The 14,533-nt window shown below is 42.7% G+C and overlaps 2 protein-coding genes across 2 annotated transcripts in view; one reads left to right on the forward strand and one right to left on the reverse strand.

Moving 5' to 3' along the window:
• Nucleotides 1-1,282: 1,282 nt before the first annotated feature.
• Nucleotides 1,283-10,864, reverse strand: cckar (cholecystokinin A receptor; the record flags this gene model as incomplete). Its single annotated transcript, XM_079491333.1, has 5 exons — nt 1,283-1,908; nt 2,195-2,322; nt 3,181-3,442; nt 9,120-9,371; nt 10,735-10,864. 5 exons carry the CDS (start codon nt 10,862-10,864, stop codon nt 1,283-1,285), a joined length of 1,398 nt encoding a protein of 465 aa, XP_079347459.1.
• Nucleotides 10,865-13,265: 2,401 nt separating this feature from the next.
• Nucleotides 13,266-14,533, forward strand: part of tbc1d19 (TBC1 domain family, member 19) — a 43,607-nt gene continuing 42,339 nt past the window's right edge. The window contains exons 1-3 of the mRNA XM_079490458.1: nt 13,266-13,465; nt 13,966-14,038; nt 14,207-14,252. Of these exons, the coding sequence (XP_079346584.1) occupies nt 13,367-13,465; nt 13,966-14,038; nt 14,207-14,252 (218 nt within the window). The 5' untranslated portion in view covers nt 13,266-13,366. The remainder of the gene's footprint in view (nt 13,466-13,965; nt 14,039-14,206; nt 14,253-14,533) is intronic.

The following is a 14,533-nucleotide window of genomic DNA, read 5'->3' on the forward strand; positions in this document are numbered from 1 at the left end:
TAGTGCTTATTTTGAAGCTAGTGGACTAGGATGAAGCTAGTAGACTAGGTCAGATGGTATGGAATGCATGTCAGGAACAGATTAATAGGCTAATTACTAATTACAAACATGATTATGCCGTCATTACCTAATATAATAGCATTTGCAGATATTTCTGTACACATCTTAAATGGCTTAGAGTGCCGGATGAGTGGAGTCCATTGCAATGACTGTACATGAAACTGTTGCTATTCTTTTTTTTTTTTTTTATCCCACGATTTTGTAACCCATTATTCACCCCTGTGTCAATCATCTAATTTGATCCTGGGCTCTACACACCCTCCACCAACCTAGTCCCCATATATGGGGGACATGGGGAGAGCAACGGACTTGAACTCATGCTTCCTTCATGCCTGAGTGTCCAAGTTGCTCCTTTACACCTGACAGGGGGGAGTTTCCCTGGTTGGACGTAGCGCGTGGAAGGAACACGTTATTCCAACCAGTTCCTTTCCCCTCCATCAGGAGTAAACTGTTGCTATTCTTAAATGATAGGAAAATGTACTAAAACTTCTTCAAAACAATAATGTCTATATTGTATTTTCCTACAATATTGTCTTACTTAGGTGGCGCATGGTGGAATTTGGAACAACCTTTGAATCACTTATTGGATCAAAAATAATGATAACAATTACTTTCCAAAGTGTCTTGCATGGCACATGGTGGGATTTGGAACCACCTTTTAATCACTTATGGGGGGTTTAAGTGAATGTTGATTACTTTCAAAAGACAGCGTTACCCACATTTATATACAATGTTGCTGTCACCCTTAAAGTGGCGAGAGGTGTTTATCGAGAGTGTGTGGGGGAATGTTACCCATCCATGGGTAACCTTCCACTCCATGAACACACAGTAGCTCCTATAAGTATGTTTGACTTGAGATCTACCAAAACTGATCAGGCATTCAGGATTTGTCTGGACAGTGTCAGACACAGTGTGGATGCTGCGAGCTTGAGCAAAACAGCTGAGAGAAGCTACATAGAAGGTAGTGGTGTTGATATAGACTGAAGGGGAGTCTGTAAATATGCACTGAATGTACTGCACACCACTGACACAGCATTGACAAACCTCTGCACCCTCGTCATGTCACACTCCAAGCGAAAGCAGCATAATATGGCCATAAACAAGTCACATAAAGCACTTTTAGGGCCTTACTTAATAACAAGGTTGCACTTTTCAATACGCTTTGAGGTTTTGGCACTCGAGCCCGTGATCTACAGTAAGTTTCATGAATGGTCTGTCAGATTCAGGTCAACTCGTTCCAAGCTGATCCACGGACACTGTTATACGTGAATCGTGAGCTGCCGCCACCCGGGGCGTGGCCATTCTCTTCGCTGCCTCTTAGCCCTGCTCTCGCCGACCCGACTCCACTTCTGGCGGTGCCGCTTCCGGTGGTAGACCTCATGGAACCGACGCCCCCGGGGCTGCGGCTGCAGCAGGCGAACGTGGCCAGCATGCCCTGGCGGAAGCGCTTGTGCATGAAGCAGTAGATGATCGGGTTGACGCAGGCCGACACATAGGACAGCAGGTGGATGAAGGAGATGGGAGCCCCCGTCAGGCGGTCGGCCAACTGGCGGTCGAAGGCCTTCCACGCGTTGACCACAAACACGGGGGTCCAGCAGAGGAAGAAGAGGAAGACGATGACCAGGAGCATGCGGATGACTCGCTTCTTGGCCATCAGGTTGGCCGTGGAGCTGTTGCTGCACACACGCCTCAGCTTGGCCTTGGTGGCGGTGTTGCTGGCGGTGTTGGCGGTGGCGGTGTTGCTGCCCCCACTGGCCATACCCAAGGTCAGGCTCTTCCTTTTAGACGGCTGGAGGTAACAGCCGTCGCTGTCACCCGGTTTAATGCTGCCAGTGCTCGCTTGTCTCTCTGTCAGAGGGAAGGCCAGTAGAAGGTCATGACAAGCACCCCATCACACATTTTGTTGCACTGTGTGTGTGTGTGTGTGTGTGTGTGTGTGTGTGTGTGTGTGTGTGTGTGTGTGTGTGTGTGTGTGTGTGTGTGTGTGTGTGTGTGTGTGTGTGTGTGTGTGTGTGTGTGTGTGTCAGATAAGAGGTATAAATGTTCACTGTTTTGTTTGGAAAAAAAACATCCAAATTCAAAGAATGAGGAAATGCATAGTGCTGTTAACCCAAGTAATGAGTAATGACCTTACCTCTGTTGGATTTCTTATTGTTCAGCTCAAACGTGATTCCCCGATAGAGTTCCATAGAAATGCGTCCATAGGCTGCCATCATCACTATCCCAGGGATCAGAAAGAGTAGGAGCAACAGAGACACATACCTGAAGGGGACAGATTAAGTGGGTCATGGAAATGAGTCATAGGAAGATCAGTCACTCAGTGCGTCACATGTCATCAAACTAGAGGCCTAACTACATCCCTACAGCCTCTAGCACTGACAGATCAACAGAAGATGTATCTCTCATGTTTGCAGTGCAACTGCAGTAATAGGAGTCATAGGAAGAACAGTCGTTCAGTGTGTCACATCTCATCAGTACTGACAAGATTTACTTTCTTTCTGCACTTTCAGTGCAGACATGAGGTCGAAAGGACCTACCTCAATAGTCCCATTACGGTCTACTCACTGCCATACCATAGATGTTTTAAATGTATTCTCCAGGGAGTATCATACCACTGAACTCCTCACAGTACACAAAATGGTGGTCTACAATAATGGTTGGGAGCTCAAGTGTCCTTGAACAGGACACCAACCAACCACCTATCCGTTCTGTCGTCACTCGGGACAGTCTGCTGGTTGCTACTGTAGTAACTGTACACATTCTCACACTCAAGTTGTACTAAACTGATTTGGGGCAATCTGACCTCATTTTTCAGTGCCCACTAAAAGCATTTTAAACGGGGTGCGCCGTCAGAAGCAGGCGGTGCCGAGTGTTGAGAAGTCTACTTCTGTCGACTCAATGGCGTTCGAGTCGCACACAACTAGGCAGAGAATCATAAATCCTCCTTCCTCGTCAACGTGCGTCACGACGGGACGTCCCATCATCGTGTCGATGTCTGAGGCAGGGGACGCGTGGTCGCATCCTGTGATTCCTGTCCCACGTCGTCACCCGTTTGACACAACAAAGTGTGAGAATGTGTTGAGCAAAACTAGGTATAGGTAAGAGGATGACATCTCTCACCAGGACTGCTGGATGACATTGTGAGGCCAGACCAGGCGGCACATGTACCCCGTGCTGTTGTTGAAGCGGACGAAGGGCTTCAGGGTGCTGGCGATGGGGTAAGGCAGCATGAGGACGAAGGACGCCATCCAGGTGGCCGAAATGACCTTGGCGGCGTGGGACTTGGTCTGCCACGTCCTGGAGGACAACGGGTTGCAGATGGCGCTGTAGCGCTCCAGGGAGATGGCCATCAGGTTGAAGGTGGACACGCTGACTGAGACTCCTGTACAAACCGGGGGAAAGGCAAAACTATAACATTCATTTTTGTTCTATAGGTTCATGCTGGGGGCGGCGGTGGCTATGGGGTGGAGTGGCCGGATGGTAAGGTTGCCAGTTTGAACCCGGGCTCCCCCCAGTTTGTGTCGAAGTGTCCTTGAGCAAGACACTGAACCCCTAATTGCTCCTGATGTGCAGGTTGGTGCCTTGCATGGTTTCCGCCGCCATCATGTGAATGTGTGTGTGAAATGGGTGAATGTAATGCACAATCTATGTAAAGCGCCTTGGATAAAGGCGCTATATAAATGCACCATTTACCATGTTAATGGTTACAAGGTAATGGAGTTGATGTGAATTATGAGATTTCACGCGGACATTTCACATGAAACAGATTTATCGTCGAGTGGTGGATCTTATCATCTCGATGTCTAATGGGCTCTGGACCTGTCGCTCTCCGCAAGCATGCACCATAAAGATTAGCAAATGAGAAAACAGGGAGAGAGGATAGTGGACGTGCCCCGCGGGAAATCTAAAATCAGAGTCTACAGGAAAGGTATACATGGGGAGGAGGAGGTGATGAATGCAAGAGGTGAGTAGCAGTGATTGCCATCTGAGCAGCGGAGCAGCAGCATAGGGTAGAGTGGGAGTGAAGACGTTCACTTTACAGCTTAACCCCAGAACACTAAACCATATTTATTTGTTGCGCCATCACTAAACACGGGTATATTTTACCCAGTGTAAAATATTCCATAAAGAATATTTCTCATCAAAATATATTGAAGTACAGCAATACATTCTTTAATATTTCATCATGACTTTTCACAAAAAAATATATATAGATTTCATTGGGAGGGGGGTATCATGGGGGGGCAAAATCGGTGAAAAACGTGCATATTATTTTAAAGATATTCCTAAAAAACAAGAGAAATTAAGTTGGGAACTTCTCCTTTGGTCCACCCATTCCTAACATGTGGGAATGGTCCAGTGAAGAAAAAAATAAAAAAGTATAAAAGTCTATATGGGATTTTTTTCTCTATCACTAAACACGGGTGAAATTCACCCGAACACCTGCCTGTAGAAAAAAACAGGGATGTAGGCAGGGAAACAAACCTACCTCAGTACCTTCTATGATGTCACTGAGCATCATGAAGGTACTGGAAGACCCACCCACCTCAGACATCAGCAACATTATGAAAATTGCTAAAATAAAATCGTCCGGATGATGTTCTAGGGTTAAAGACGTGGCACTCTGACTTTAGCAGCGTAACTCAAGTTGATGTTTTATTTGATGATTGTAATAAGCATACCGCTAATCAAAGAGCAAACAGTCTCACTGGGAGTTTCTTTAATAGTCATAATATTATATTTTCTTCTGCTACACTTCTGATACAGACATAAATAACCACATAACGGTACGTTATTATCATGTTGGCAACACTCTGATTTGGATTCAAACATTCAGTGGATCCATGACATCAGTCATCTGTGTTCTGTCTTGTTTTGGTTTGTGTAGAGAGTCCAGCAAACAGTTTGCTGGACTGCACTACGACAGGAACTAGTCAGATTGGGTAGTGTTGGCTTTTTGGAAGGTAAACAGGAGTTGAATTGGGATTTTTGCCAGTCTGGACACAGCTAAACCCCACGTCATGGTGTTTGTAATCCTTAACCATGTTGAACCCCAGCATCCAAATTCTTGGGGGAACGTTTAGAATAAATAATACCAAATCTACAAGCTCTTAGATCTGCTATTTTTGGCGAAGAGATTTGGGGCTCCATCTTGCGCCACCCCTTACCCCTTATCCCTAAACGTATTTCCCGTATTTTTATATTATTTTAAAACCTTTAAAAATAGTTCAACTATAGCCAATCTACATCGACATCTACATCATTGTGGCAGCGGTGGCCGAACGGTTTGCGGAGCGGTCTTGATACCGGAAGGTCGCCAGTTTGAATCCCCGGACCGGCACGTTAAAATTACCACCGCTGAAGTGCCCTTGAGCAAGGCATTCATTGAACCCCAACCATGAAATGTTCTATGAGCAGGGCGTGGCTGTAAACAAGCATCTCGAGCTTAGTCCACTTACCCTGGGTAAACAAAGAACTTTGCTTTGCTTTTTACACGTTGTTGGCGTGTAGATCGGCTATTTGTACTATTTTAAAATGTTTTAAAATAGTACAAAAATGGCGAATACGTTTAGGGATAAGGGGTAAGGGGTGGCGCAAGATATAGGGCCTTGTGTAGAGTGAAAAAGGAGCGTGTACCAAGTGGGCTACAGTTGCAAATCGTGTCCGTTTGAAGGGTTCAAGTGGCGAGAAGCACTTGCCAATTTAACAGGCTCTCAGGCTGACTGCTGGTGAATGGCGGTGATGTCATGGCACTTTAACGATTTGTCAAATGTAAATGTATTGTATGGAGCCCAGAGGACACCCTGCACTATGGGACAATATACAGCCCCGCAGTGCAGTGTTAACAAACTCAGGCCTGACGTCGACATTTAAAAAAAAATGTTTTCTAAATCATGACAATTTTCTGAAAGATTTGAGGCACATTTTAGCGATTTTTCAAAAATAGCAGACCTACAAGTTCATAGCGCGCCACTCGGTGGCGCGCTATGAGCTTGTAGATCTGCTATTTTTTAATAGCTAAAGCATAACATAACGCATGTAACCACCAAAAGGGGTTCCCGCTCAAAATGGGTTAACAAACTCAGTAATAATAACATTGAGTCCTATAAATACATCCACATTATCGCGGTGTACGATCCCAGCGGCGGGCCACATAAACACGTTATCCGACATGTAGACAAATGAGATAATCGGCCCTGGCTGGCAGCACCGTGTTGTCACCATAACAGCCAACAGGAAGCATTGAAACATTGAGAATTAGGATCCCCAGTGCGGTGAAGTCCTGAGCATTTACCTCTCTCTGACAGTGTAAATGAACGGGCTCAGGCTTTTGCTCTGCATAAGTTGATGAAGAGAAGAAATTAAATTAACGATGTAATAAACCAAATTCAATCGCGATGTCGATATCACGCGCATCATCATTATAGGCAGCATGCCCTCATGAAGTTTTGCACATTTTGCACAGCATACTTTGAGAGAAATCTTGCATAGCTTACTTTGAAGTAGCAGATGTTGCTGCACTGGCTGTAATAAAACATAAATTAATATGCCTCGATGCAGCTGCGTGCATCAGGGCACACTCAGGATTTTAAATGGGAGCATTTCATACTTGATCATTCTCATTCCATTAATGCCCTTATGCCATCTGCATGCATTAATGGAATGATATTTCTATCAAATATATTTGGGCTTATAAAATCACATTTGTAGACTTGGTTGTAGAAGCCTAGGGCTTAAAGTTCTCAGTCCTGGGGACGGATTTCAGTCCTGAGGATTTCATAGGGGTCATTTAATGAGATCAGTGCAGATTTGCAAAAAAAATCAGTCTTGCGATTTTTGTTTTAGCTTTAAGCCCTGTGTAGAAGCCATTCCTGTACCCTTCCTCTCGTCTTAAATCTAGCCTGGATTGTTAGTTTGTCACTGAAATGAAGGTTATTATTTTTCACTAGAGCATTAGCCAGTTTACATTCCTGCAGAGAGAAACAGAGCCTTGAACAATACACAGGCCATAACCCGGATCTTCTTTGTTTAGGGCCTCTGATGTGAAATGATTTCCCTCAATAAGGCAATACACAACTGATCTGTTTAAATGGGTCATATCTCAATACATATCTCAATACACAACTGATCTGTTTAAATGGGTTATATCTCAATACATATCTCAATACACAACTGATCTGTTTAAATGGGTCATATCTCAATACATATCTCAATACACAACTGATCTGTTTAAATGGGTCATATCTCAATGCATATCTCAATACACACCTGATCTGTTTAAATGGGTCATATCTCAATACATATCTCAACCATGTACAGACTAGTACAGCACTTTGGTCAGCTTCTGTTGTTTTTAATGTGCTTTATGAATAAAGTTTGGTTTGATTTGAACTTTGGCATTTAGAAATTTAGCCAGTACCACCAGAGACTTGTGGTGAAAAGTTGTAGAATTTTACATTAGTCCAGAGAGAGTCCATCAAAGAAATTATATATTATTTTTTTTCAAACAATGCTGCCACTTGCGAGGAACACGGCAAATGCTGTAACCTTTTACACAGTATTTCTTGGGAAATAAAAGAACAACATATCAATCCCCTTGAGACACAACCACCCCCCCCCCCCCCTTTATAGGCTTTTATTTGTGATCAGCATCCTGATCTACAGCGGAATCCATTTAAAGGACCACTTCACCACTCTTCATATAATAGGTCCTCACTAATAATCATGATAAAATGGCACTATTTTTTTCTACTCAGTCTGTGTCTCATAGGAGGGCTGTGGGCAGTTTAGAAACCGTCTTCCAGTGACATCATCATTATTCAGATTATTTTTGAAACAAGATTATTTTACAAAAATGTTTTGATTTTCATTATCGTGAGAACGATGGCTTCCATTTTCGCATTGCAACTTTTCAGGACTAGAAAGCCTGCGGTTTCTATTAGCTTGGATTCCCCATCGATGATGTCACTGGAAGACGGTTTCTAAACTGCCCACAGCCCTCCTATGAGATGCAGACCGAATCGAAAAGAATAGCGCCATTTTTTCATGATTATTAGTGAGGACCTATTATATGAAGATAGGTTGAAAAGTGGTGAAGTGGTCCTTTAACACAGAGAGAGAGAGAGAGAGAGAGAGAGGGTGCACAAATGGAGCCATTTGATTACAACCCTGTGTTAAATTAACAACTTGACCCAATGTTGTATACTCTCAGGATTTTGGTGCATGTGCGTTGACCGTGTCGTCCCTATATAGCAGCGGTCCCCAAACTTTTTTGGCCGTGCACCCCCTATTACCTCCTCACCTAGCTGACGCACCCCCCAACGCTGAATCTCGTTGCGTTTGGGGCGAAAATTATACATTTTTTAATATGATTTATGGCAAATAATCACAGAATGTCACTGCAGCTGAGACATGCAGCTGCTGTATACTCCCGCAGCTGCTCTATACAGCTTCCATCTCTCTGCTTTACTAGATTTTGCCGTTTGTGTTAAATGACACCATAAAACCGCCATTACCCATTTCATGTCACACACACCCTAGGGTGTTCATGCCCCACAAGGGGTGCACGGCACACAACACAGTTTTAGTCCAGTAATAATGTAATTTGGCCTCTAACTAATTGCAAAAAACCAAACTCAACTGATTTTGCATCTTCAATATATCCAGGCTAAATTTGGCCACAGCCTAAATGTGATGATGTCAGCACATTTAGGCAAGTTGCTATGGCCAAATTTAGCCCAATGAGTGTTTTTATGCAAAACTAAAGCTTGGAATGGATTCAGCATCATGAAAACCCCCTAGTTTGATATGTCACATGCTACTTAAAGCATAAGGAAATTTAGAAAATATTGCCTTATAATAGGATGTCAATGGTGGCCATACTGTACAGGCCATTTTCAACACTTTCCCCTCAGACAATTCCAGGATATATTGAAGATGCAAAATCAGCTGAGTTTGTTTTTTTTGCAATTAGTTAGAGGTTGATCCTGTATTTTCCATAGATTTCCTGTACTATTTGGGAACCCCTGCAGTATATAGTATACTGTCCACGGACTCACCCATGAAGTACATGACAAGCTTGCACATGCCAGTCCCGAAGATGAAGTTCTTCATGAGGTTGGGGATGAGGGTGAAGGGGATGCAGATCAGGGACAGCATGAGGTCGCTGACGGCCAGGGACAGCAGGAACAGGTTGGTGACGGTCCTCATACGGCGGTTCCTCACCAGCACGGCGATGATGAGGCTGTTGCCGAGGACGCTGAGGAGGAAGATGAGGCTGTAGAGGACGATCCGCACCTGCTGGTCGATGTCTGTGAGACGCAACGCATGCAGACGGACAGATGTGGAGATGACAGGAATGATGAATTCCTGTTCTGTTCTTTGTCTATATAGAAGTGTCTATACGTCTCTAAATGTTTTGATGAATTGAACATGGTGGACCCTCTTGTAAACAAGTGTAATGCTTAATTGGGTCGTCCACTCACAGTTAACAGCCTTTGTATTGAGTTTGTGCTTGAAATGTACTGTAATTCTGCAAACTGTTAATACATATTTCAATCAATCAGTCCCGAATCTGTGATTTGTGAAACAGCATGAAAGTTTCCTAAACTATATGAACTAATATTATGTAGGACTGTGATGTTATAGATGCCATCATTCTATTTTTTCTAGATTGAGGCTTCAATTTTTTTGTTTGACCACTTCAAATACTTTAATCTTAAAACAACTGAAAATAGCCAATCTACAAGCTCACAACACGTCGCAGCTATTTGGGCTATTTTACAGTTGCCTATTTTCAGTTGTTATTTTCAGTACAAGAGATGCTTCTATATAGAAGACATACTGGCTGCAGTGGAATCCCAATTAAGACTGAGAACGTTAAGCCATGCATCAGTAATGAAAAGGATAGACTCACAGATATAGCCAAACAGACACATCACACATATGATGTTGCTGACATCCCTGGAAATTGCAATGCATATGCATATCACACGGCACAATGTATAGGCTACTGCATGTATTGTATAGGCTATGTTGTAGCAGGTTTTAATCATGCCTGCAGCAAATTAGCACACCATGATGATCATTAGATGTTTATTGGCTGGTTTAAATATTGTTTTAATCTACATGTCTCAAATATGCATTAAAACAAATACATTGTAAACAGCATTCGTCACTTTTGGTGTCTTCTTGAAACACATTTCATGCAGATCAAGGCAAACATGATCTATATAGGCATATGCCTAAATTAATTGCGTAATTAGTTCAATTCAGAATCAACTGGAAACAACTGGATTATTGCTATATGCTTATAACAACATTAAAACACATGTGACCTATACTGCATACAATTCAATCTCGAAATTGAGTTATAATACACATTATACATAGTTGAACCATGCGTAATATGCGCATTTTGCGCACCAGGCGAAAGATGCCCAAAGTCACTCGCAATTCGCAAATAGCCCATACGACTCAAATTGATCATTTTGGAGTATGTAGCCTATACAAACAACTATTTCGAACAGACGGTTAAATAACAATTTTGTTTTAAAATAAGAATATGGAACAGAAAAGGCTCATGTTGTATTGTAGACCTATAGCCTATATTATTTGTGTGGAAATAACATAAAAGAGAGAGAGGGAAAAGAAAGAAAGACCAATTAAGCCTACCTTTCGATTCGGATGACGAACCCTGCTCATTCTCGCAGTCAGAAATATTCCTAATCCCAAGGCTACACAAAATCTTGTTTAAATCGGTGGAATTTATAATAAGCATGTCGTGCAAGGTAAACGTCTCCATGGTGGCTGTGCTTCAAAGCTCCACTTCTACAGTAGAGAATTCAATATATATAACCTATACAATACAAACACGCATTGAACGTCTCTCAGCAACACACGCGTCGAACAGGTCGAACATCAGCCATGGTCTGATTTGAAAAGCTTCCAAAGAATTTGAAGAAGAGCCTGATTCTGATTACAGTTATAGTTCTCTATATGTCCTGTGTCGGTGTGTCGCGGATGCTGAGCACTAATAGCCTACTATGCAGTCTATAATTTAACCAGGGGACATTTCGTGCCGTTCCGTTCCGTGCGCTCTCCTCTTCATGCGCTTCTTCTTCCCAATTAGCAGCGCGCACGCGGTGTGCGTCAAACCAAACCAAGCCCTCCTCTGACTGACTGAACCAGCCCGTATATCTCCGAAGTCCGTCCTTTTCCTTTCCTGCACTGGTTGGTTGGTTGGATTGATGTGATGTTGATATCGTATTGATGAGCCTACTTGGCACTTTCATGGCCTGGCCCCTAATTACATTTTGTATTATAGTATAGATCCTGTTCGAGAGGTCCTGCAGACATATACAGCTGGCAGAGTGGAGGATGAAGACAGACAGGTGACCTACATGCTGGCTGAGGCTCCTCGCTGCATTGGAACGATTTATTTATTTACAAGGTTTTATTTCTCAATTGACTTTTTTTTGTATTAATTAATGTCACATTAATATGCGTGTATGCCAATATAGGCTATTATTATAACTTATAATAACGGTAGCGGCTAGCCTTATAATTTACAAGTTGTTCTTTGTTTGTTTTATAGGCTACTGCCCATGCCACCATTTTCCCCCATAATTTATTGGTATATTTTTCTTGGGGATTTTTTTGTTTTCCTTGACCTTTGCCCAATTGGTCGTCTATAAAGTGGGTGTTGTGTTGTTAATTGCTTCTGTCAAAGACCTTTCCATAATTTAAATGCTGAAATGTTATTGTTTCCCTTAGGCCTAGTTATTTTGAATACACGCTGTGCTGCAAAAGATTAGGCTACGTGCTTGTGCGTGCGTGCGCGTGCCGTGTACGTGTGCGTGTGCGTGTGTGTGTGTGTGTGTGTGTGTGTGCGTGCGTGCGTGCGTGTGCGTGTGCGTGTGTGTGTATTCTGTGATTCTGTCGGACATCATGGACATGTATTCAAGCTGTGTAGGCTATGCCCGCTTTGGCATTTTATGCAAGGCTGTCAGAGTCAGTTGACTCACACAGTCACACTTCAAATGGTATACGCGCTACGTACAGGTGGGGGGTGGGGGGGGGGGTAACCTTAGGGGGTGGGGCCCGGGGGGTAACCATACTCTAGTCTGAGGTAACCTGACTCCGCCAGATTGCGGCACTCGCTCACTGCTGCCACCAGCTGGCGGAGTCAGGTTAGGTCCCCCAGGGGGCAATCTGAGACATGGGGTACGCACGCAGGGTAAACGCTCCTCCATCACCATGCGGTTCATCATTTGACAATCCTCGTCTTTATTTGGCTAAATTAATTATTATCTTTCTAAACCTTCTGCAACTTTATAATATTAAATCAAATGTTACAATTCGTAGTGCACCACAAACTTAGAACAGTTAGTCAGTGGTTCCCAAACCTTTTCATGTCAAGGAACCCACATTGACCCTTATTAGCCTGCGGACCCCCATTTGAAAATATATGCCAGGGACCCCTATAGAAGCTTTTCTCAACCATTTTCATTTCAAGGACCCCCCAGTTTGACTACAGGCTACACTACAGTCTAGAGTCCCCCATTTAATGGTATGAGATCTGTGACCCCAATTTATATTGTAGCTAAATGTTAATTTAACGTTATGTTAATTTAACTCTGAGAGTGTACAAATGGAACCAAAACCAAATGGACACGTTAGGGTCCATTTGGTTCCATAATGGAATGGATCCATTTGTACACTCTCTGAGTTACAGTCTTACAGACCCATATAACTAGGGTCAATTTGGTTCCTATAACTGAAATGAAATGAAATGAAATCTATATTTACCCAGGGTATCTGGGCTAAGCTCAAGAACTTGTTTCCAGCCAGGCCCTGCTCATAAAACACATTTCATCGTAGTGGTTCAATGCCTTGTTCAAGGGCACTTCAGCGGTGGTAATTTTAACGTGTCGGACGGCTGATTCGAACTGGGAACCTTATCAAGACCGCGCCGCTATCCGTTCGGCCACCGCTGCCACAACTATCATTTAGCTGGGGACCCCCTGGAACTCCCTCAAGCACAAAGGAGGGAGTGGGACCCCCTGGGCGTTCCCGGACCCCACTTTGAGAACTGCACTAGTGTAGCCTACTGAAAAGCAGCGAGCTAGGAACTATAATGTCGGATGCTCATGTTTCCCTCCAGCCTCCAGGACATATTATTGCTGTGCTCAGTTGCTAAGTAACCACTGCAGACTAGTGCAGAGATCGGGTGCATCATCGGGTGCTCGATGGATTCTAGAAATCAGACTGCCCTGTTGTGATCATACAAAAAACACCGTTTAAAATGATGGCTGACGGAACCGAGTTATCGATGACAATTGCTCAAATTGTCCAACGACTGAAAGGAAGCCATTTACACTCTCAGATTGAGAGGCAGGCCAAAGTGAGTTAACGTTAGCAGCATTGCTCTGCAAGGTGTACAACTTAAAATTTCGTCCGGAGTCAGTTGTTTACCTCGAACAGATGACCACTTTGCAGTGATGTAGCCTACATTCTTATTTATTTTCTTAACTATTTCGATCAATCGAGCAAACAAGATTCCTGCCTTTTGTAACATTTTGATTTTATTATTTGATAGGCTACTTTATAGCACAACAACAGACAGTGTCATGCAAAAATAATGAAAATAGCAGATCTACAAGTTCACAACGTTTTGCATAGAGACACAATGTGAGCTATGATTTTGTAGGTTGGCTATTCTCACCAGATATATATATGTGTTATATTAGTTATATACGTTAACACCTGTCCCATAATGACATAACGTAAATTATTGATCATTGATAATTTGTATAAACGATTAAATCTAAATGTTTGATTAACAGTGTGTTTCACCCCTAAACACAGTCCTTGTTTTTTAACTTATTTTATTTCATTTTTTAGGACTGTTTACACCAACCTGAGATAAAATTGGAATCCCTTAAAGAAGATGTTCGCAATTTCCTTAAAACATCAGGTAAGCATGTTGCAATCGGTAACGCCCACATTTGATAATTTGGCTATTATTATAAATACTGTCTCTGGTAATGCACGTGAGCACAATTCTTATCTTTATATTATTATTACTTCAAACAATACTGCTAGTGATGCAACAATTATACAGAAAATACTATTATGTTTACAGGTTGGGAAAGAAATCTACAGAATGCCGTATATAGAGAAATGCACGTGTAAGTGAATTTCAACCTTTGTTGGGCTATTATAGCATTTGTGTTAAAGGAGGAGTTCACCCAAAAAATGACTTGTTTTCATTACACATTCCATGAAGCCTTATGACTGCATGCTTGGTGGCTGCTCAGACTCTTTGAGTCTCCTACTGGATAGACCAGTATTATCAAACTCTTTTTAGTACTACTCCTTTAAGTATTTTGTTTTTAAATGCAAAAACAAACATATTGTCACATATATTAATAATAATAATAAAACTTTATTTGTATAGCACCTTTCATGA

Source organism: Electrona antarctica (genome assembly GCF_951216825.1).
Source record: "Electrona antarctica genome assembly, chromosome: 21".
NCBI lineage: Eukaryota > Metazoa > Chordata > Actinopteri > Myctophiformes > Myctophidae > Electrona > Electrona antarctica.